Here is a 25,262-nt window from a genome sequence, read left to right as displayed (position 1 = left end):
CAGCGGCCAACATGGCTGGTGTTGGAAAATAACACAATTTGCTGTTTCTTTCTGTAGAATTTTCCGTGTCAAAATAATGAAACCATGGAGATGTTTACTTCCCACAAGATACAAAAACAAAAGGAATAAAAGAGAATGCACTGCGTTGCAAGAGTGTCTGTAAAGTTTAAGGCGATTTTTCGAGCTCAGGTCTTTTTTTGTTATTATTATTATTTTTAACATTTTTTTTAAACTCGTTGTGATTGATTAGTGGACTCCAAAATAAGGAAGTGATTCATTGGTGGACCCGGTCCAGAAAGTGATGGAACAGACGGGAGGGGAACGTTGGTTTGTGAGGAAGGTTTTTTTTTCCTCTCCTTGTTTTCTAGGGATCATCCACAGTTTCCACGTCTGTGAGGAGTGACGCTTTTTTGGGGGGGGTGAAGGGAGTAGAAAAAACAGGAGAGTAGCAATATCACAAAATGTCCACAGTCCCCTGTGTGTGTGTTTGTCAGGGGAAGCTACTGAAGCTAGCGGTCTTCCGTTTTGAATGTTGCCCCTGGAGTTGTTGTTTATTTATTATAAGGCCACCATACTGTGAAGAGGCTTCTTCAAAGTATCAACAACCCAGAGTGTCATCACGATAACCGAACCCGCTGGATCCTCCACACACAGAAATGCAGTTTTACTTAACACATGACCGTCCGAAACGCTCTGCTTTCCCTCTCCAGAACCTCCTTTGTATCATTAAACATTCCATTTAGAATCTTGAAAGTTGTAAATGAGTTGGAATCCTGCCACCGATACCATGGATTTTAATCTTCTGTTGAAGTTACGGACTAAATTTGAAGAAATGCTTGTAAATGCTTCCATTTCAAGTTTTGCCAGACTCATTCATCCTGCTTAAGGAAATCAATTTGAAAAAGTGACTCCTACGGTGGAGTCGGTGGGTAAGTTTGGAGCCGTGTTGCTGCAGTGCCAGTCGGAAAACTGTTTTATTTGTTTTTGTTCTTCGCCAGCAAGGAGAAAGTTTGAGAGTAGTTCTGGACAAAGATATCGACTGCATCAGTGATAAATGTCACATTATGGCTAAACTCATAAATCCAAATGCATGTTTCCTTTGAAGATGAAGAGACAATGAATTCAATTTTTTAGGGCATACATATCAGAAATACGATTATTTCGCATTGCAGCAATGTTATCCTTCAGGAGTGATGGATGCTGTATTCACAGTGTTAATTAAGTAATAAACCCAAATGTACAAACAATATCGGCTCTAAAATGATATCATACTTTGAAAGTAAGTGGCCAGGAAACAAGGAAACTGAAGTCTCTTAATCTTTTTTTTTTTGGATTGGCTTCAGCTGGATGCAACAATGTCTCTGTGACACCTGGTAGTCCAGCTAAGAGGTGATCACAAGAAATATTTTTTTCCCTAGTAATCTTCTACTCATCCTGGCTTGCCAGGGTTCGAGAAAGGTTGGAGGATCTTAATAAATAAGTGATGCTCTTGGGGGCCACTTGGGCACACAAAGTCTCCCTCTTAAGGTGTCAAATAGCGACTATTTCCAAGTGAATGTCAGCGTTCCCCGTTTTGGCTTTTACCTGACACACCGCCTTCTGGGGCAAATCCTGGTGGGTGGACTGTGCGTCACGTCAAATAAAGACAGAGATTCGGGCTAGGGTTAGTAGTAAGAAGTAAAGAGGAGAGCTTTTGAACAACACCCCCGCTGAGAATGTCAACAACGGGAGAGGAGACTTTTGACTCCATTAAAACACTGCCTTCATCATCAATATAAGAAGCAAAAGTGCACTTGAAAACAGTCGCTATTTGACGCCTCGAGTATGGGTTGTTAAGGTTGTGGAACAGACCACACACGAGGGACCAGTTTCGGTTCGCCAACAAGCTGCCGCCTAAAGGAAGACCTGAGGCTCAACGCCGAGATCATAGCTAAGCCGTGGCGCATCTCTCTTTCTGAAATACAGAGGTGGTCCTGGAGGAACCAACGCAACCAGGCAGCTAATGCACATCTTAAGGACTGACCTGGAATGGGTGGATAATCCTCTCATCAACAAATGCTACATATTTTTGGAAGCGCATACCATACGTGGAGTTTGGCAGATTCAATGTGGAATATTCAATGATACAGAAACACATCTCAAAATCTGGTTACAATCACTGAGGTAAACAACCCCCTCTGTTCCGTTCTGTTAAGGAAGTATGTGAATCCAGTCCACAAAAGTATATAGAATCCAATAAACTAAAGCGCTTGCTAGAAGTCATTGATCGTACAGGAAGGTGTTTTTTTTTTTTCCACACTTCTGAAGAAACACACAAATTCCTCAGCCCTACAATTTTCAAGTCTTTATAAAAGAGACTGACAGGAGAGATTTGGGTGTAATGCTTGTCCTTTAACAAATCTTCTCAGGGGCAGAGGAGATGAGAAGCCATCGGGTGATGAAGTGGGTTTGAGCTGATCAGTCTGTTGTTGATAACACTGTGACTTGAGCAGGTTTGGGAAACAAATCCTCTGGGAATCATTATCAAAATAATCGTAGGGCGTCCTCTCGTCAGGACCGCTGTTAAGAGTCCTCGCCGTCGTCAAGGTCGTGAACGGAGCTGTCTTTGGTCCCGTACAAATCTGCCAACTTCTTGAATCTCGGCCCCCAACTCTGCAGATAGTCATAATCCAAGTCGGACTCCGTTGTCACCGACTCGAGGGAGCTCAAGGAGCCCGCCAACGATCCTCTGCCCTCGTAGCCGTAGATCTGGATGGAGTCGTACGGAGGTGCCGTGGGGTCGCTGTCAGCCTCTGCGATTCGAGACTTGATGAAGTCGTCCACGTCAACACTGTTGGCTGCTGGAGGCCCACCAGGTCTGAGGGGGAACTGGAGCTCCGGTTTGATATCCTTCCTGGGCAGGAAACCGTTGGCACCGTCTGGATTCTGAGCCAAAGACAATCATTTTCGAATCACTTTCTTAGTGGTTGACCAACTGCTACAAGTCTGCACATAATGAATAAGTTGTACAATCCTTGTTCTATTGATCAACATGAATAAAAGACCAGATTTCCTCAGACAAAACATGTCTGCGTGCACGACACAATCTCCACTGTTAAATTACATAAAATTAAAAATAAGACCGACAGTAATTAACACACAAACACACATGATCACGGCCTCCCAGGTGCCAGATATTGGCACCGCTTCAGTTCAAACCCATCCATAGCTATCACCTTCTGAATCACAAACGGCTCACAAAACTGTGAGGGAATGGATCCTGGACACAACTCGCACTGGACCCATCAGTCACACAGTGATGGCTGACAGTTGTCATGCATGTCAGGCAGGTTCTCACATATTGCCTGTGGTTGAGGAGCTGTGGACCAGTGAAAGGCTCATTAAGGTTCAAAAACTGGACTCCTCGCGGTCCAATTTGATCGCTGACTTGTTGAAAAGTTTGCACTGATGGAAAGGTGATGGCTAACGCAGCACGGCACTGTTTGCTGTGAGCGAGGGGCAGAGAAACAGCACAGGGCGCCACAAGTCCCAGTCCACCGGGCTGACTGCAGACAGGCAAGTGAGCAGGGAAGGAAGGCAGCACCGAGTCATGTTCTTGATTGTAGCTCTAGTTCTTGCCTTTCAACACTTCAATTTCAACAATTCACTTTTCAGTGTTCGGTTCCTCAAGCCGCACTTCCTCCTGATTATCTTTTGAAAATGGTCTCTGCTTTGATTCCTCTAAAGATGACTTGCAATGAAAGAAGACAAGTTCGCACCTGCAGAGTGGCAATGTCAAAAGCCTCCGTGTCTTCCTCGCCGCCTCCCTCGTCGTCGTAGGTGATGATGTTCTCTCTGATGTCCTCCTCCTCAAACACGATCAACGGCTCCTTCTTCTGACGGCGAAGCGCCACAAACAGAACCACGATAGCTGTCCAGGAAGAGAGAGAGGAATTGATGTCGATTTACAGACCACACGGCGTAACTTACGAGTCCCAGTGAAAAAGTAAAACGCGAGCAGAAGCTAATTAGCCCGCACTGTGGGGAAATCCTGTAATTAGACCTGGACCGGTTTAATTAATGTCATTATTGTATCACGCCATGCAAACACACCGCTTTAATTGCTGGTTGTATTCCAGGCAGACTTTGAAAATGGTCTCCGCCGCGCACAATTACAAAGCCAAACTGCAGAAGCGTCCCAGCGCTTGCTAATGGTGGATGAAAGCTAGCGCTGGGAACAGGGACAGGTTTGTGGGAGCTAAGTAAATCCTGGACATTTCAAAGTTAGTTCGAGTTTCGGTCTTCAGGACATTTCCTCCATGAACGTTCCTTGCTACTGCCATCTCTGGTCACAAGTCCAAGTCGCGTCTCAAGTCCTATGAGTGGACTGAGCATGCCACGATTTGCTGCCAATATCCATCCTACTTAGCCACTGCGTTGTTGACATAAGAGCTTTCACCAACAAGCGGCAAGATTTATACATGAATATATTTTAACGTTTTCCGAGATGACATGTTTCATATCGAGCAGACAGATGTCAACACGTCTGTCTCTCTAACCATCAGTATAAGGAATCTCAAGACGACGTAACTTTCCCAGTGTGACTTTGACGGCACCTATGCTGTGCTAGCTCAGCATTGGACCATTCATTATCATCACAGACCTGTTTTAACTGACGACTTTTGCCATTTCATTTGTGAATAAGTATACTGATTTGATTTGTCTCCACTTGACCAGAAAACCACAACGGAAGGAATGAACTCGAAAGACAACTTCTGTCTCCTCATGCATTTTCACTGATGCACCATGGTGGCGCACAAACCACACCTCAGGTTCTAGTCCTGCTGTACACATTATTTGTACTTGGGTGTATTCTGAGACGCTAACAAACGTGTATGTGTCCGTGACTCTATTGTGTTTATCTCAGTATAGTGTAGATATAGCCAGCAAAACAGATTAGCCGCTAGCACCTAACGCCTATGAAATTGTTTCGCAGAGTAACTGTCATTAGCTGTCCATCAGTAGCTGCAGCCTCTGTTCTGCAAACCTGCTCGGAGCTGGCGAGAGACGTGACCAGCACCACATTTCATCATCCCTGGCAAAAGTTCTGGAACTCATTGAAGAAGACTAGTTTTTAGCTCTGATGTCTGTCTCCACAGTCAACTCGACAGACGTTTTGATGCTCAGCCGGACGTGAAGAATCTTACTGATTTATGTCTCATATCTGAAAGATAGCTCTTTCTTGTCACCAATTCAGTAAATGTCACAACTTTCCACCAGCTTTACGACAGCTTGCAATTACATTTATTTACCAGCAGTGCCGCCCAAAGCAAATATTCTGAAACTAACTGATGCTGCTTTAAAAGACGCCATGTTTACCAGAAAATGCATGAAGTATTTGAACCACTGGTTGCCAACTATTAACAGCAGAGCGTGTGTCATGTTTATATTTTACATAACTTGAGTTTCATACACCCATTCCTTCAATTTTCTTTTGCTACAGCAGACATGTTGGTTATTTTGGAGGATCATTTAGTTGACATACATAAACAACTTCTCTGCTTCCTTTATAAGTGACAAATGTTATCATAAATATTTTTACTTTGAATGGTGGTCATGACACAGCAGTTCATTTGAACTATGTTGACTACTGTACATGATTTTTAAAAAAATATTTATTTATATTTATTTTAAACCCCTGACTATGAACATTCCCCAAGCGCTCCTTTTGTGAAGATGTTGAGGAACTTCACCTCCTCTACGATAGTAACCACCTCAGTGCAAGGCAAGGCAGCATGCTGATGCTACATTGCTGATCCAATCAGAAACCTGGATACTAAACACTTATCAAGTCACATATGAAATATGAAAAATGAAAGACGAGCTGTATATCGGGTACAAAATCCTAGTGAAATGATAATAATTATTGTAATTATTTTTTAATTCTAACATTACACATAACAATTATTTACGGTCCAGTTCAATCAGCTTTTAAAATGATGGAAGACGTTGGTAAAATGCTCAATATTTTGTTGATAGTCTACATGACTGATGTGATTTTTCAACACTACCTTGGAACTGTAGAGGTGGTAGATGCAGCAAACAATGGAAAAGTGCAACTCATTTGCAAGTTGCAACAGATGTGGCGAACTGACTAATATCTATAGTGAAATTCAAAAAGCAGATGACTAAAACAATACTGTGTTTTTTAAACGCAGAGGTGAACAATATCGGGAATATTCACTCCTTTGTAAGTAATCCATGTGGGTCTGAGAACTGAGACCCCAGATGTTGTAATTTGGACTCCTGCCTACCTGAAAAGTCTATTATGAACTGGGCTCTCCGAAACCTCACAATATCCTGTAATAAGCAACCGAGAGATTTTCACACAGATATTCAAACGGATTGTTCTCTGCACATCGATTTCCCGGTGGCGACCTCTAATCTCGCGGTCGGCTCAAATGATGCAAGATTAATCCAGCGAGAACATCAATGGACACATGGGCCGGACTCAGATACCCCTGCGACACCTCGCTGTAAAGCAAATATTCATCATGTTTGGTATTAGCAGGTCGAGCCGCTTGGCGGATGTAAACACGACGGCACATAATCCCTAACATTCAACCAAATGAAATCCCTCAACTCATCGGTGGATGAATCCATTTTGGACCAAACTAATCTGATTGTGGCGTCTGTGTCACTCACCCAACAGAATGACGATGCAGGCCAGGATGGCGATCAGCGCCCCGGTGCTGAGGCCCGCCGGCAGCACGTATGGCTCCACGTTGCAGGACAGGATGGTGTTTTTGCTGTCGCAGGAGCAGACCCGGATGGTCAGAGTGTTGGTGCTGCTCATGGGGGGGACGCCGTTGTCGTTTATCTCGATGGGGAGGTAGTACACGTCCTGCGTCAGGCGGCTGAATCCCTTCCGTAGCACGTAGATGCTGGCGGTGCTGTCTGGGGGTCGAGTCACCAGACGAAAACATTACAAATATTTAAATACCAGACACAGAAACCATAAGATGTTTTTGATGTTTATGTCATGCTGTTTTCTATTATGTAGAATGTCTAATAAATCATCTTTCTAATTATACTTGACATGTATGCATCCATCTGTTGTCCATCCATCCGGCCATCCTTCTATCCATACAACTGTCCATGGATCAATCACTTTCTTTGTCCTTTGATCATGGTCCATCCTTCCAGCCACATTCTTTCTCCATCTATCCATCCATCCTTGTAATATCCATCCAACTGACTTTCTTCCTTCTTTGATCCATTATCCATCCATCCTTCTATCCATGCATCAATCCATCATCCATCCATGCATCGAGCCAACCTACAATCCATCATCCATTCAATCCACATTCTATCTTGATCCATCAACTACTCCTCCATCGAAACTTTTTTCTCCACCAGTCCGTCCCACATCCATCATCTATCCATCCTATTATCAGCGACCTTTTTGTCTATCCATCCTTCAACCACTCCTCCATCAAAAACATTCTTTCTCCTGCAATCCGTCAGCCATTGACCATCGACCCATCCTACCACTAACCACTTGCTTTCTCCACCCATCCATCATCCATCCATCCACACAAGTTGCAGTTTATTTTAATTCATTATTTACACAATCCCATAATTTCTCTCACATACATTTTTAAAGCATTTTAAGTTATTTTTAAGCCTTCTAATCTTAAAGTCTTAACTAATCGATAACACACTTCCCTTCCTTCAAATGTACAAAAAAATAGCAAAAAAAATTGATCACCATAATATGATCATTACTTATCCACACTTGACTTCTCCCTCACAACAAGCAAGGTATCTGAGAAGGCGCATTGGGACAACAAATTGTCCGGCCATGAATAATGAACTAGATGAATGAATAATGTCTCAACGGGCCGAGCTCGAGAAGGTGCAGAGTTAACAACCCGCATTTCCATACAGGCACGTCGAAGTGGTTGCAGCAATTTCTTCATCTCCACTGGCCATTTAGGTTGCAGGTTCCTCCCTTTTTTTCCGAACGGAGGCAATTTTAATCCCACTTTCCTTGGATGACTTCTCTCCAGCTCACTCAGGTCTCACTGTCAATCTAAATCCCTTTTGATCGCCCTGAACTCCAATCTATCCCACTCCCCACTCTGAGACTCTCCTCTGTAAACCATGTCCTACAGCGTCCTCGTCTCTCCATTTATTTCCTCTTCTTCCCAACGCTCTCTCTTGTTTCCTCTCTGGAATCTGCTCGCAGAACGCCTACAAAAGTTAATTCAATCAGTTAGCCCCCTGAAGATATATGTACAGACGGATGGAGACCCCGCTGCAATTAATACGGCCTGCAAGACATGTGTGCACTCATGTGTGAGGTGGATTTCAGATTCCAGAGCACCTGCTGCTCTCTACAAAGTAGCGTAAGCCTCCATCTGTTGCTGCTTTGATCCAGTCTGAGGGAAATATGTATGTATGCGCTGCATCTGAGGGAATGTGCCGCTAAAGGTGTCGCATAAAGGTTCCGTACCTCTGTTGTCTTTGAGGGAGAAGTTGTTGTTGTGGGCGACTTCGGCGGTGAGGCTGAAGGTGAAGTGTTGTCGGTGACCCATCTCGTCTTTGTCCACCGCGCTCACCGTCTCGATCACCTGAGACACACAGAGGTGTGCGTTGATGTCACATCCATCAATGGGCTTGATCAGACCGTGCATCTATCCATCCATCTGTTCGCCACTTTCTCCATCCATCCATCTCATCCATCAATAAACTAATGTTTCCACCACTAATCTGACTCCATCCGTGCATCAACTTTCTTTATCAATCTATCGAACCATCCATCCAGCTGTCCATCCATCTGTCCACCACTTTGTCCATCCATCCATCAATAGACTAGTTTTCCATCAGAAAGTTTGTCCCCATCATATAGCTAATCTGTCTCCATCTATGCTTCAACTTATCACAGTCATCCACCCAGTCATTTCCCACCTAGCCATCCATCTAGAATCCACTGAACTATCAATTCATCCGCCACTTTCTTTCTCATTTGAACATCCATCCATCCACACTCATCTGTCTATTTCTCGCTCTATATAACCACAATAATAATCTATTCCTCCTTCATCATACAGTTGTTACCAATGTTATCCAACTATGTCGATGTTATCCATCCACATCACTTCCCCATTTACCACATTTTCCCAGTCTCACTTGTCACCCAAACCTATTCCCGCTTCAGTGTGGACACGTCGACAGACCACCACAGGACACAGAGACTAGCATTACACAAATCTCTCAGCCGTATGGCAAATTCGGAGATGGCCAGTAATCTGTGTTGTGGGGCTGCAGCAACAACCAGTGTGAACGTAATGCTGTTGTTTCGGTAGCCACCATGTTTAACTGTCTGTTTCACTCTTCCATAAACATTGCGCTTTAAAAAGTGCCTGACGTCCCGTTAAACCATCGTGAAAGCTGAAACAATGAGAGATATTTCAGCACGTACCTTTCCGGGAGGCACCGTTTCACACATGAGGACCTCGTTGTTTGTTGCAAAATCTGGAGGGTTGTCGTTCACATCCTTGACCTTGATGTTGACACGCACTTTAGTGGTGTCCTGATGCTGGCCGCCTACGCACACACAAACAAAATTACAGTCATGCTTGGAGAACAAGTTCAAAGCGGAGTTGCAGTCATTAAAATCAGAATGTCACCTGCGTCGTGAAATGTGTTTGATTGCTCCCTAATCCCTGTTTGACTGAATAAAAATCTAGCTGTGAATATTTTCCAGCCTGTCATCCCTCAGCCAGCTTTCCTTATTTTATCATCAAAAATTGCAGACAAGAGTCTTGTGAGGCTTCAGAAGTCCCCGTCAGGCGGCTCCCTCCCACGCCTCTTGCCAGTGTAATATTAGGGACAAATGTCAGCATTTGCTTGAAAAAAAGAAAGAGCAGCAGGATGTGGAGCAGACAGGCACAAGGAGAAAACCAAACAATAACAGATTCAATCAAAGCATCGATCTGCTCTTCTTTGAAACAGAAAAGGTGCAGATTTACAAATGCTGTCTGTTGCATCTTTGCAATCGTGCAAACGGACAATAGCCGAGTAGCGTTCCAGCTCAGCGTGTTTTCATTTGTAAACAGAACAATTCTGAAACAGACTACTGTATTTCAACCCATTCCTACCCGTTCATGTCTCTTCAACCCTTCCTCACTCCCATGGTGTCACATATTGACGTTGGGAAAGTGGACTTTTTCATCCCATGCTGATAGCAATGGGTAGATGAGGTGTAATGAAACAGTGTCCTGGTTTTCAGGACACTAAATACGTGAAATAGTAGTTTCTACTCATTCATAAACGAAAATAACAACTGAAAATGACCACTTTACCACTGTGACTATCAATACAGACACACAGCTAAATCAGTGGCGTCTGGAGACAGCAACAAGGACACTTCTGGTGCTCCATGAACACAGACTTCTACTAGCCAGAAGACAGTGACTTCCATGACTACACCTGTCTATTAGAGAAGAAGTAAGGTCAACATTTGCCTGCAGTCAGTGACACTGCAAAGGGCACACAGTAAAAACTGGCAGACGCCACAGCAGATGAAGTCGACACACATAGCACTGCAAAGCAATCGCAGATAAAATCAAATGTTTTGTTCGGGTTTTCAATTTACCAGCCTTCTACTGTTATTACTACAGTTAGTCCAACCTCTACTGCTGCTTCTACTACTACCACCAATGCAAACAGTCATAAAGTAATAGCAATGCAATACAATTATACAAATACAGTTTCATTCTATCAATGTAAGCTTTACATTATTTGAAATATCATGGCTAAAGTAAAAAAAAAGCTTCTACTTATACTGCAGGTACTTTGCAAACATCCAAAATTATTTTTAACAATACAAAACGCTGCTCCAACCATAAACACAAAAGAAAGTACGACTTCAGCTCGGGTATGTTAGCTTTGGACGCAAACTTGAAACCCAAGAATAACTGAACAAAACACAAACGATCTCCAAATAAGTGAAGTCGACAGCCCGAACAGGAAAACAGTGCGTAGGTGTGACTATAGCACGCCATTCTTGTTTAAAGAGGGAGAAAACAGCAACTTCCCAAATGCACCGTCTTGCATTTTTGCGATTGTACTCAGTGTTAGTTTTTCCAGCAGCCTGTCATTATAAGACATTTATTTAGCTTTCCAGGGCCTGTTCGCGGTTAGCCTAGCCTGCAACGGCCCTGACTCTGCGGGCTGCGAGCTGGTTTCCATCTGGCCGTCTGGCGTCAAGCAGACCGCAGGGAAAAAAACATGCGGCACTCTGCAAGCTTGAAACCCGGCCACAGAATACCAGGGTGGGGCCACTGTGACTCTCTGGCTGAGGGGGTTTGTGGGCCAAAGCTGGGGGAGGAAACCTCAGAAGGGTCATCCAGAATCCCCCATTTTCTCTCCTCAATTAACTGACATTCAACACAGAGATGTAAGTAGTGTAGTCATGCTGTGTCAGTCTTTTTCACCTAAGCTTTTCTCACATATCAAATCACGCTGACACCAACTTGCACATATCAACTGATGCGTCATGGACAAATATGTTTTCTAGCATTTTCTTGCACTTTTTTATGATTTCAATGACCTGATTTTCCCCTGGATAACAATTTACAGAGCTAGAAACAAAGTTCAACAAAGTACTTGCAGCACTTACATGCTATTTAGCTGATCATTTAAATGCTCATTTACTGTTTTACAACACATGCATGACCTGAAGCTGCTCTAACATGCCAATCTCTCATGACAATAATCAAAAATACAATACAATTTGACATACAATATGTGAAACATGTGATGAGGAATTTTCTTCCTGTTGATCCTACACACCAAAAAGTATCTGTATTACATCTGTTGGTTCAGAAATATACATTTAAAAGTACACAAACAGCAGTTCAAAACTATTTAAACCATCTTGTAGTGTGGACTGAGAGCTGGGGTTTGACACGTGTATCAGGTAACAGATAAAATATGACACAGCTTTTCTATTCAGTCACAGTCAGCAGGAATCCAGCCACTTGCCTGGATCCAAACATATAATTAATTTAAGATTTAGACAGCTCTTGCGCTGACAATTTGCAGCAAAAATATGCAAACGCATTCCCACCTAGCAGGAAAAATATTGAAGACAGCTTGAATCCACTTAAAATATCTTCATGTGATGTCATGGAGTGAATCCTGCAGATGTAAATGAAAGTTTGCTCTTCGGATAAATGCACAGAATAAAGCCTGACTGGTGTCCAGCCATCTTCTCCTTCGGTTTTGCCTCACACGCGACCGTAGTTCGGATGCAAGCCATGACAGAAAATGTCGTTAAATCTGTGGTGAAATTGGGACTATGTCAAGTGCATTTTACCAATCTCGGTCGCGGACACAGAGATATTGTGCCAGGCTTGTGACTCTCTGTCCAGGGGTCTCTTTGTCACGATCATTCCGTCCTCAGGGTTGATGGCGAAGAACTGCTCGATGTCTGTGTACCGGGGAATCATGTACCTGTCGAGAGGTCAGACAATATTTTCAATGAATTTTCCAAACAAGGATGGAAAAATCTAAAGTAAAAATGTACAACTTATGTAAAAGGTCTGCTGAAGCTTCATGAAACAGTGTCCTCACTATCAGAGCCCACTAGGTGGCATTCTGACGTCTGTAATTTAAGTTCCATTAAGACAGTTCAACCTACTGAGTGTGGAAAATAAGGACACGGTTCTATGAAGCTTCATCGTTTATCACCCCAACATTCATTTTAAAAACATAATTACTTAAATTCAACTGAATTAAGCGGAACACAGGTGGCAGTAGTGCTCTGGAACACGCTCACACAACACACACACAGAATGTGAGGAAGAAAGAAGGAGCTTCTTCTCAGCAGAGAGTGATGGATCTTTTCAATAATCCAAAGAATCACAATAAAATCCAGTCATCTGTTTCTTGTTGTTCGTGAAGGTTGCAGCGACAGTTATAACAATATCAACCAACAGACCTTCACACAATCTATTAATAGCAACAGCAGGTGCTCACGCCTGAAAAAAGGGGACCTTTTCATCCATTTACCAAAAACCTTTGGCTGGAATTGATGAGGAAGAGAGAGTAACTTTTTTTTAGGAAATTGGGAGTGAAAGAAAAGTGGTCACCACCAAAAAGGGCACTTTTCTCATGCAGGGAAAGGGGCTGATGGTTGAGCACCACCAGGGGCCTGTGCACACGCTTAGACAGTACCTACAACCAAAGGAAGATACGAACCACCAACTGGCACGAACAAAACATCTCCTCAATGATTTTAGGTCATACCTGACTGGATTGTTGGTAATGTCCGTGTCCTTGGCGTGGACTCGGCCCACCATGGTGCCTTCAGGGGCATTCTCCACCACCTCAAAAGTGTAACTCGGAGCAATGAACACTGGCGGCTCATCTGCGTCCTCCACCGTGATCTGTCCAGACATTTAGGAAATAATTGGTGAGTCTTGAACTCAATAAGAAAACAATTCTTACCTTTATTGTTGCTTCATCCTTGTACGGGCCCCAGGCCAGGTAATGGGGGTCGATGTGGGGATTGGATCCCTCCACCTTCAGGGTGTAGGACCGCTTTGTCTCGAAATCCACTTTCTGAAAGAACCCAAAGGTAGTTGTGATCGAACTTTTGCACCTTCTTGTGTGGACCTGAGTGACCACTGCAGTGCAGCTCTCCTCTGGTAGGTGGAGCTGTTGCCTCATCAATAACACTTGACAGCTGCAGGCCACCAAACAGAAGAGTGACCTACATACTATATACACATCTAACTTGCAATTACCTTATGGCATACACCACAGAGTCAAAGTTGTTTCTGGTCACTGGGATCAGTGAGAGAAACCATGATCGGCAGTTCACGGAGGATCTGAATTGAGGGGCCACACGTTGAGATCGAATAACCTCCTCAAAGATCAGGAATGGGACCGAGAAGACAGTGAGTGACACTGATCACACTGTCGAGCACAGCAATTCTTTAGGCAAATTTTGAGGCAAGTAGCCTCTGAAGTCTACATCAAAATTACTGATGCAAAATAGAACTGTAAGAATAAGTAAACATATACAGTATTAATGCTAATCAAAGTGCATTAATAAAACAGCGATGATCAACATACATATGTATGAAAAAGATGATGATGATTTTAATGACAGTATATGCAAAGTATAACATTTTGTCCCTCGAAAAACAACATATCGAGAGGAGAAGACAACAAATCTAAATAAATTTTATCATTTTTACGTTTAAAAAATATATATTCTCAATTGCAAGTGAATCAGACGTGAGACGAGTTGATATTCACAAACACAAAGCGCACCGTTCCCTATTTCCAAAACACACACACAGCACGGGCTTTAATCAACTATTCCCTTTCAACTCTGCGCTGACGAAAGTGGTCCGCAGAATATTAAGGAGGTGAGTGTGTGTGTGAGTGTGTGTGACAGGATCGAGAGCGGAACGGAGATTAGTGAAGGATACTCCTGATGGCAAATTGAAAAAGTGATGATGAGAGCAGTGATTTATTGTGCGAATGTTTGCTCCCTGCTTTGCAACAATCAGAGGGCAGGGATGAAGCTGGGGGACGGTAATCGCAGGAAACACTGCTGCTGGAACACATTCATCAGGATGAGAGCAGCAAAATAAGTCGTATCTGCTCCGAGTGTCGGCGTTCACTCCCATGTAAATTCAGCGGCAGTTCCAGCTCTGAGCAGCAGTTGTGTGTTTCTTTGTGTCGGTTTAAACACATGACACACATGAGACGTGAGGTCACACTTGGAGGCGACTTGATGCCGCTCCTGCACATGGTAGCATCTATAAACATGTGGAACGTGAAGGGAGTGAGCAAGCTGTAATTGTGACTTGTAATCTTGCACTGTTGGTCACAAACTGCTGATCTACTGAGATTATCCACCACAACCGTCTCATTAGTCCTTCCAAAAACAGTTTTTGGGTCTAAAAAATGACTTCTGTTGGAGAGTGCTGCTTGCTGATCCTTGTAGGGCGGATAAACTGGACTATTAGATACATTCACACATATTTGTGTGAATTTAAATGTTGATGTGTACATATAAATTTAGTGTTATATTGAAAATTTCTGGTTTCTTTTTTTACTTTAAAATATGTTCTAAAATACTTCAATTCTTATAAAACTTTTTTTCTTGAATCATTTCTCATACATATATTAAATCCTTCCCTGTGCTTTATTATTTTTGAAAACACACAAACCAAAAAATCATTTTTTAAATTATTTTTTTTTATTTAGTCTTGTTTCCAAGATATGAATCATTTTTTGAAAGTACTTCCAACCTTGTCGAAGTGACATACATCTATGAAAGGCAGTGTATAGTGATGGGCTGATGAAACAGTGTCCTCATTCTTACATTCCATTCAGTGACACTATTGTATGTGTCAGTGACTATTTCAATGACAATGCACATCATGTTTGAACTGGCAGTGCCATCTAGTGCACTCTGCAAAGTTTCTTGAAGCTTAATTTGCCACAATTTATTCATAAATGGTTAGTTTTCGTGTGGTTTGTTTTTGCACAATGGGAGGAAACCTGAGTGCAAAGAGGAAATTCACAATAACATGTGAACTTCACAGAAAAACTTCAATTGTTTTCCTCATGCAGGAATAAAGCTGTCATGCAGTGACACTGAAGCCTCTAGTGATGGGCTGAGCTTCATGAAACACCGTCCTCATTTCAGAGGCCAGGAGAAGGCACTCTTTTGTCTGCAACTTCAAACAACTTCAACTAAGCGTGACCTTCTTAAGCCAGGAGCACCACCTACTGAGGGCACTGTTTCATGAAGCGTCATCAGCCCATCACCAGCAACCCTCAATACATTAAATACATTCTGAGTTCACAAACAAAGTTGAACGTGAAGCAGGTCAGACTCAGCTGAATTCGATTTGTAAGTGGAACATGTGAACGCTTCCATGCGGACACATGAAAAATGTCCTGTGACTATGATTAGCTGCATTAGCTCCCGTGACGTTGACTTGACTGAAAGGCTGTTGTTGACCCACACATTCTGATCAAGTCCTTGTGATTCCTCTTTTATATGTCTAATCTAATACTTGTGTTTGAGTCTCATTTCTAAAAAACAAGTGGGGCACAGTGTGCAGAATTCCAGCTTCTGGGAAAGACAAATAATTATTGTGAGAGCTGCAGTTCTGCTGATACCAGCGGGAAAACAACCTTCGAAGCCTCGGTGCCTCCATCAGAGCACCAAGCGGCCGTGAGAAAAAGCAGCAGAGAGACGCACAATCATCGATTCAGACTGCTGTCTGAATCCCACAAAGAGCGTCATGGTGCGGCAGACAGGGATCTTGCCATGTTGATTCCCAGCACCAAATTGCATACTCCACTTCCAAGTCTTCCACCAAAAAGCTATTCAGTGTGGAAATGGAGCAAAAAAGTTAAAATGCTCTCTTTAAGTTTAAAGTGTAGCCATCCAGGGGGATTAAACAGAACCCTGGGTTGGTTATTAGAACCCAATTCCCTCGACACATTATTAAATTGCTATAAAAGCTATTATTTCTTTTATCCCAGAGACCCTGAGGTTGGGGGAGAAAAAAATAGAAAATTCAAGCAGCCTCGGCCGGGTGGAAGATTTAGCTGCTAATCCTGACCTGAAGCGGCACACACAACAAAGTGAGCGTGTGTGGGAAGGAAAAGGTGATTTTTGTGTATTTGACACAAGGCTTTTAGAAGAGATGAGAGAGCGAGGCTTGTGAGGAAAGAAGCCTGGAGATGTGCTTATGGTGTTTGGGATGCAAATAGTAGGTTATGTTGAGCAGCTATCAGCTGATCTCATCACAAATAATGACTATACGTTGTGTATTTTATTGCTGATGTGAAAAGAATTTGACTTGTGATAGGCTTATGAAGCCTCATGAAATAGTCTCATCCTTTTCATAGGCCACAAGATGGCACTTCATTTTTAAACTGACAGTGCCACCTGTTACATGAAGCTTGGAGGGGAGTTTTTCATTTGGCACAGTTGACTGCACAAGCTGGTTTCAGATAAACGTGGTTAGATGGAACTCTGTGCTCTGCGATCTTTAACTTCAAGCAACTCTTTTCATGAAACTTCCCATCATATTCAAGGCAAGAGCACCACCTACTGAGCGGTGAAATGACGACACTGTTTCATGAAGCTTCATCACAACCTGAAACACAATGACACACTCATTCTTTTCCAGTCTCATTGTTTGTTCCATTAAATCCAATAAGTTTTAGGTTACATCATATTTTTGTGATGTTGAATCACTTTTACAAACCTGGGGTATTTTGTGTTTGTTCTTTGTGTGTCTAGTTTAAGTCAGCCCACACATAATGGCCATGTGTGCGGTGACCACTGGTGTTGGTCAAGAACTATATTCAACTACATTCTTCAGTGGAAGCAACTAAAACTATTAGAAGAAAATAAGATTGGATTGTTTACTTGAAGGTCCATGTTGGACTTTTGCATTTCTGTTTTCCTCTTAGGAGAAAATCATGCACCAAACTCTTTTGTTTTCTACAGGAAACCCACAGGTATTGGATGATAAATTGTTCAGGAGATTCACTGAGGATAATTTTGGGCACAACATGCCGGGCAGTAAAGAGGCTTGAGACTGCTTTGAGTTCATTGAGTTTGTTATTGCTATTCAATGGCTATAACCCCAACTTCAGATTCCACCACAGACTGCAGCAACCCCCTTCTGAGCTATACATCACTGTATTCAAGCTGCTATTTCTGCGTGGCTGGGCTCAGAGACGAGTCTATTTTTAGATGACATGGTGATTTATTCAAGATTAGAGATATATGATGAATATTTTATTGTCTGGTTACGAGTTAAACTGTTGTGATGCATTCACAGGATCTGAAGCCTTCAACACAACAACACTGACGGATTCCATGCCAGTCACAGATGACGTACAACACCTAACCGACAGCATTTTTCAGTCATCATACAGCAGCATAAGGTTTAAAACTGAGCTCCGACAGCAGCAGCTTTGAGGGCAACAAACACAACTGTGGCTGGAGTTCTTCATCATATTATACACGGGTGAAAATAAAACTTGCCAGCAGAATTAACTTTGCTGGCTAGTATTCAAAATCTATCAAGAACTCCGGTGGTAGTCAGAAAACAGCCTGGTTAATGGTTAACATCGGAAAGTATAAATTGAATCATCACTTCCACCTGGCCTTGCCGTCGCGACACGTTCTCTTTGGCATCAGCATTGTACCCAACAGTCCACCTGATGATTGCCAATATGCTCCGTCTTAGGAGAGAGAATGAGTGGCGTGATGCTTGATTCAAAGTTTGATATGTGTGGTGACGGTTTTGACCATCAGGGGGCTCCGGGCAACTGCAGACAATGGCGAAACAAAGTTCTACTGACGTTACCCTGGGATGGACCAGTAGATTTGCAAAGACTTGGACTCAGGAAACTGAATGGGAATTTGTCTTGTACTCGTCGTATCGGGTCCACACATCTAAGCAAGGAAGTGATTATGACACTCAGGATAGTAGTGATGGACTGATGAAGCTTCATGAAACAGTATCATCAGCAGGTGGAGATTCCCTTTTAGAGATGATGGCAGGCTTCTTTGAAATAGCTGTCCAAAGCCAAAGATTTTATATTAGAGTGTGCCACATATTGGGCTCTGAAATCACAGTAGTGTTTCATGAAACCACATCTGACCATCACTGTGGAAAAGCTAAAGTAGGGCAGAAGTAACTCAGAGAGTTGACCATGTGCAACTCAATCAGCAGTACATCAATACTGAAACATGCATTGGTTCTAAGCCACATTTATCTCATCATATAAGTAGGAGGTTTTCTGGCATGTAAACTGACGCTTGTGAGAACAGCTGTCCAGTGATTGTCAGCAACATATTAAAATACTTCCTCAGAGAGGCAAACAGCCCCCTCCTGGTGTCTCTTACCTTCTTGAGCTTAATAACTGCTTCTCTGGTCTCCGAGTCGGTGGACAGCTCAAATGATCCCAGTCCGTCTCCATCTATCAAGCGGTAGCTCACCAGGCCATTATCTCCCATGTCAGGGTCTTTGGCCTTCAGGCGGCCCACTTCCTCTCCCATTTCTTTATCCTCCGACACCGACATGGAGTAAACACCTGCACGGAAGTAAAGACACAATGGTTCCACTTTCACTGCGTGTCAATTTCAGGTCAGTCTTCTGAGACCCTGGGCCCATGTGTTTGCCATCAGCAGACGGGGTCAGTTCTGCAGAGCGGTGAGGGATTATCATGAGCTATACCATCTGCCTCATATGGCCAAAAGGATATTAATATCTCTTATAGTGTCAGGTGAAAGTGAGATGGAGGTTAAGACACCTGGCAGTTCCACCATATGTCCGCTCTCCCTCCGCTTACTTCAACTTCAGCACATTCAGACTGACCAGACTCTTGATCGCCGAGGGTTCTGTTGCTCTACAGGTCAACTGGGAAAATGAAAATGTGAAGTAGGTTTATTTCTTAATCGAAGAGAATATGTTCATCTGACACCTCAATTAACTGATGGAAATTACTTCATGTAATTTTTTTGTCTTCTTGATAGTTTCAGGTCGCCCACAACAGCAGGATATACAGAGAGAAGAGAAAAAACTGCTCATCCACACAAACAGCTTTGCCTCTTTGTGTTTTTGGACCGTAATGACTGAATGTTTAAACTGAACAATGTAGAGGGAAACATACACGTAGTGTTCTTTTTTTTTTTAATAAATAGATGTTTTATTAATTTTAAATAGATAACTCTTTAAAAAATATTATTATTATTATTCAAGATCAAACGAATGTGAGATGCTTTTGAAGGGCAAGAATAACCTTTTTAGAGTCACCTTTTTCCTGCTTTTTCAATGGTTTTTAAACACCTTTTCTGCCTTTCTTTTAATTATTTGTCAAATTATTTGTATTGTACTTTATTTTTGTAGCACCATAATAATGATTCTTATTGTATTATCTTTGTTCTACTTCCAATAAAGTTTGGTGTATTTGACATCTTGTTTTATTCATACGGACAAAATATTTTTACTCAACCATGCCCATGTCAAGTTCAAGTTTTTACATCATTCTTTCCTGTATTTATTCATTTTTTCTGACGACAATGGCCTATAAATTCATTATGTTTCCTGTCATAGCTCTATGGTCTGAATTAGTATTCCATATTTATTTTTGTAAGGCATTTTCATGTACATATATTTTAACCTCTTGGACTTCAGACATCCCCACTCAACTGTATATTTGCGGTCTATTATATATTTCAGGTGCCTATCTCCATGCATATCTCAACAGCTGTCTTTTTCCAGCCGTCTCTACCTATCAGTCCTTCCGTTCACTGCACATCCTCCTTGTCCTCCCCGGGCCACTTCCTGTCCTGTCCCTCTGTCCTTCATCCCACATTACGTCCTCTTGCACTCGCGGAGCCAGACAGACCACTTAATTGAGCGCGCAGAGCTCGCATGTTTATCCGGCTCGTCCAGGTTTCTGCAGTCCTCTGAATCGTGAAATGTGTTTGGTCATGTGGCTGCTGAGCTGGAGCGGGCGGAGGAGTGATTCCCCCAGACTTGATCCATCCAGCCCAAATCCCTCCTGTCACCTCTCCAACCTTCTATTTTATGTCCCCATCAATTGCGGGCAAAGTCTCAACTCCACCTCATGTGGTTCTTGCCGTCCGTGCTGTTTTAAACTCATTTCTTATTCTGGATGTTGCCCTCCTGCTCCATCACACATTCATGTCTCCTCTGTCCGTTCCCTTTTAAAGCTCTCCATCCATCCTCACCTCCCCATCGCCTTCCATTCCTCTCATCTATCCTCTCCTCCTCATCCCTGCCTTCTGTACCTCCCTCTCTCCTCCCGTCATTCTATTATAGCTTTGACTAAGTGGCTTAACTTCAGCCGCGCCTGGCCGCTGGGTTTAACGTCAGGCGACACCTGACTGTATGTTTGGGTTCACCGGACACTTCAGGCCCTTCCACTGACCCGATCCAACTTAAATCTGAAATTTTTTTGGTCACTTTAATGAATTAATGAATTACTGGCTTATTTACCGTTAACAATCAGTTATTATAGTGTTGTTTGCAGTAAACTTGCAGAGACCAGAGAGGACTCTAATATATACTTCACTATCGGTAATAACTGGCTGAAACACATAGGGACATGTGGTTTATCTATTGCAGTATACTGTATGTTGCCTGGAAAGAATTTCTCCAACAAATCAGAAGAAGTCACTGGAAACACAAAGATAAAAATGTTTGAAAGAGCTTTAGCGCAGCCTTCAGTATTTTCATGAACAGAATCTGATCTGACTTCTCTGTGAGGTGAACAGAAATGGCTGTCATTCGACACGACACCCGAGATAATTGATGTGCTTGTTGTAAACCCAGATTACTCCACACATCTTTGAATGTACCGCCTTTGTTTAAGAAAGATGACAGCTGACACAAATTAATGGTGTTTTAAAAAACTGTGGTGTCAAACTTGAAGACTTGTTTCAGTTATTGTTCTGCCTGTCTGATAAGCGGCTGCGGCGCTTGATGCGGCAGGATGACGGAGAGAAACCAGGACAAGCGAAGGTGCTGACGGAGAAGCGAGGCACCGGTGGATGACGTGAGCGGACGCCCCGCTGCGTGTTTATATCCCTTATTGACTTGTTTACTCTCCTCTCCTTTGAATCACTTTGGTTGTCATCCTGATTCCTGCCCTGGTTCTGCTCATTCTTCCCTCATTCTCCCATCTATCCTGACTCCGTCTCTCTCCACCTGTTCTATCTCCCTGCCAAACTGCTAAATAAGTAATCACTGTCCTCATTCACACCATCTGGGAGCCTCGTTTTCATGGCAAATGGTTGCTCTTTTTCTCCACTTTTTTCTTTAAACAAGTTTCTTTCATGCAGAACAGAAACTCTGCCTGGTTTCCAGTCAGCCAGTCACAAATAATGATGAAGAACTCATCATACCCAAACCTCATATAGCCTCTCAATAACATTGTGTCTCGAAACATTGAATGTGCTGTATGAACTCTTAAAATCTTAGAATTTGATATTTAAATGTAAATTCATTTATTAATTTTAAGAATAATATTTCTAATATTAATATTATCCACACACGTTCCTCAAATTCTTGACACAAAACATCCAAATAAATCAGTAATGTATATAAATATACAATGCATTAATACAATAAAAGTAAAATAAAATAAAATTTGCTTAGATTATTTGTCCTCAATTGAATTTCACAGTTTTGTTTTGTAATTAATGTGTAGTTTCTACTTTCTCAAAATCAATTCTGATGACCAATCCATTATCTAGCATTAATTTCTTTATTTCTTATAAAAGTACAAATCCCGGGATTCCTTGATTGTAGTTTTTGAGAAAGCAATTTAGTTGAAATTTTTAACTGCTTGGTCCAACTGTGCTAAACACTACTGATGGGTAGCAGAGGTTTCATGACACAGTATTTCAGAAAAGAGAGGTTTCATGAAACAGTGTCCTGATTCTCAGAGGGCACCAGATGGCACTGCCAGCTGTAAAATGTTTGGACTTGAACAATTTGTTCGATGAAACATGACATTATTTCTAAACAAAGATCACCATCTAGTGGCCCCTGAAAATTTGGACACTGTTTCCTCAATCATGCAACAGTGATTCATGATACCTCATCACCCATCACTACTAAACACATCCGCTGAATAAACTACCAAATGCTGCATCACTGAAGACACAACTCACTTGGTTGTTGCTTTGAGTGAATCACTGCTGTTATTACTGTCATTGCTATTAAATTTAAATTTGTCGCAGCAGCTACGCTTCGCAGTGACTTGCATTTTCATGTTTCCGAAAATATATTGCTGTAACTGTAATTGTGTGTGGTACTTCAAGGCTGCTGTTCTTTGATTAAAACACATCAAGTGGGCTGTAATATCTTCAGTGTCTTGACAGCTCTCAGTATTAATTCTTTGGCAAGGTCCAGGAAAAGCGGTCTGACTATGGAGATGATGGTGGGTAGAATAGTGTGAGAAAATCGGGTGTCTTCTGTCAGGCCTGACAGTCGGAGTGTAGTTGGACTGGACTGATGCTGTTGACAGTCACTTTCTGATTCTCTCAGTCTGGTACATTCTCTCCTTGCTCGTCTCTGCTCATGTCTTTGCCTTCACTCGCCTATTCAGCTTATCCACAGGCTAAATCCTGAGCCCAGGTCCCCTCCTTCTCCCCACGTCTACCCTCTCTCTTGTTCCCATCTCCTGCAGCCACTTGACTGAATCAGTACCAGACTCTTTTCACCAACAGAGGAAGCAGAAAACAAGAGAGAATAGGAGTCAAGAACAGGAGGGAAAGTCAGTACTGTCGATGAACAACATCATTGCTGGCCTCTGCTTCTGCTCCGAGTGGTGGGAGAGCTTTTCTATAAGGGAAGAATTATAGACTAGATATTTACTTTTGTTCTTACCACAATCTTTTTCTCAGTATTATCATGCAAACATGTTAAAGTAATAAAATTGCAATACTGTTTCCAAAGTAAGGGTGTTCTGCCAATCTACACTGGAAATAAAGGAAAAAAACAAAACAAAACCGAAACAACACTTCATAAGCTATTTCTACTAAAATATGCATCAAGAAAAATGAGACAAAATTATTTTTTAAGTAAAAACAAAGCACAAACATGACATAAATTGGAAGAATTTATTTCTGGTAGCCATTTTCAAAAATTGTATGTTTTATGAAAGCAAATAAACCAGGAATCAGACTTCAAAGGCTAGGATGAAAAACACACAAAAATAAAAAACAATAAAATAACATTTGGTTTAAGATTTTGTTTTTTAACATCTCATTCCCAAAGTAGATCTAGTGATTCTTTTATTTTTATTTTTAGTTGAGCCTAAAGACAAATAGGAAATAAAAAAGTAAGTAAGTAATAAAAACAGATGACTGCATACTTGAATGCTAAATCTGCAATAAATAAAGAATTAAATGACGAAGTATTTCTTTTAAATGATAATGAAATGTAGTGTTCCTTCCTTAAAAACGGCAATGATATACTAGAAACCACTGTATATAATTAGTAACGAACCTGGCTTCATATCGTCTGATAAATATTTACAAGTCTGAAAGTTAAAAATTTATTCATTGTGTAAACATCAGCAAAGTGACTATCACTTTCCATTTGTTTGGATGGTTTTGGAAATGCATATATGCTGTGAAAAGCCTCCAAAAACCTGACTTTATTTGGACTCAAATGTTCCACCAAAACCATGGGTTGAGTCCCAGCGAAACATTTGGATTATTGCTGAGCACATCAGTAATTCAACAAATGTCCCAGCGAGACTTTTTACCACTAACTCAGCAGCAGACGCACACTTATACACACAGAGACACACACGCCCGAGGACATTGCAGGGGGCCGGTAAGAAGCTTTAATAATTGATTTCTTAACTTATCTTTTGTGCCTCCCACAGTGACTTCCTCAGCTGCTGTACTAACACTGACATGTTTGCTGGGTTCCACTCTGACACACACACATGCTCAGAACGCAGATGTAGAACTGGATTTAAGGAAGGAGAGGAGCCTGTGGAGTCTAAGACGCATGTGACATGTGTGTCACACTCAGAGGAGTACTCACTCTGCGGGAACTTGGGCGGATTGTCGTTGACGTCCGTCAGCGTGATCTTCACCTCCGTCGTTCCTGACAGACCGCCCATGTGACCGCCCATGTCTTTAGCTTGGATGACCACATCGTAGTCTTGGCGCGCCTCGCGGTCCATGTTGGGAAGAGCAGTCCGAATTATACCTGGTGGGACGGATTGAGCACTAGATTAACACACTTCTCACCGCCGCCTTCATTAACGCTGACAGCTGTTGCTCATTCATACTTTAGAAAAGACTTAATGGATATTGTTAGGGGGAAGGGTAGGGGTAAAAAATGCCAAATAAATGCTGAATTTGCAGAACTGGATCATCGGCAAAAATTGTTAAAGCATTTCTGATCTTGAACTTGGGATAGAGTTGCGGTTGAAATGTGCTTCTCAGCTAATGGCAGGTGAAGCAGTTGTTTTTTGAGTTGTGTAAACTAAAACTGAGCTTAATATGAAACAATGCTACAAACTAAAGAATCTGCAAAGTGCAGCCATTTGCTATACTATTTTTTGTTACAAAGGCGAAGCAACAGTTTTTAACCAGTCCATGAAGCACCTTGAGTCAGCTGCAGCTCACAGTGTCTCGAGAATAAAAATACCAACAGTTA

General features: G+C 42.2%; 1 protein-coding gene across 5 annotated transcripts in view; it reads right to left on the bottom strand.

Annotated features, from left to right (window-relative positions):
- Positions 1-212: 212 nt before the first annotated feature.
- cdh11 (cadherin 11, type 2, OB-cadherin (osteoblast)) overlaps positions 213-25,262 on the bottom strand; it is a 104,770-nt gene continuing 79,720 nt past the window's right edge. For all 5 annotated transcript variants that reach the window (XM_053874307.1, XM_053874305.1, XM_053874304.1 and 2 more), the window contains 10 exons: positions 24,642-24,809; positions 18,956-19,143; positions 13,501-13,614; positions 13,300-13,439; positions 12,368-12,504; positions 9,467-9,591; positions 8,498-8,615; positions 6,685-6,936; positions 3,759-3,910; positions 213-2,925 (listed from right to left, as the gene is read on the bottom strand). In XM_053874307.1, coding sequence (XP_053730282.1) covers positions 2,563-2,925; positions 3,759-3,910; positions 6,685-6,936; positions 8,498-8,615; positions 9,467-9,591; positions 12,368-12,504; positions 13,300-13,439; positions 13,501-13,614; positions 18,956-19,143; positions 24,642-24,809 — 1,757 coding nt within the window. In that variant the 3' untranslated portion in view covers positions 213-2,562. The remainder of the gene's footprint in view (positions 2,926-3,758; positions 3,911-6,684; positions 6,937-8,497; positions 8,616-9,466; positions 9,592-12,367; positions 12,505-13,299; positions 13,440-13,500; positions 13,615-18,955; positions 19,144-24,641; positions 24,810-25,262) is intronic.

This window comes from Synchiropus splendidus, chromosome 9 (genome assembly GCF_027744825.2).
Source record: "Synchiropus splendidus isolate RoL2022-P1 chromosome 9, RoL_Sspl_1.0, whole genome shotgun sequence".
In the NCBI taxonomy this organism is placed as follows: domain Eukaryota; kingdom Metazoa; phylum Chordata; class Actinopteri; order Syngnathiformes; family Callionymidae; genus Synchiropus; species Synchiropus splendidus.
The sequence above is the reverse complement of the archived record's forward strand: the minus strand, read 5'-3'. Positions and strand labels throughout refer to the sequence as shown.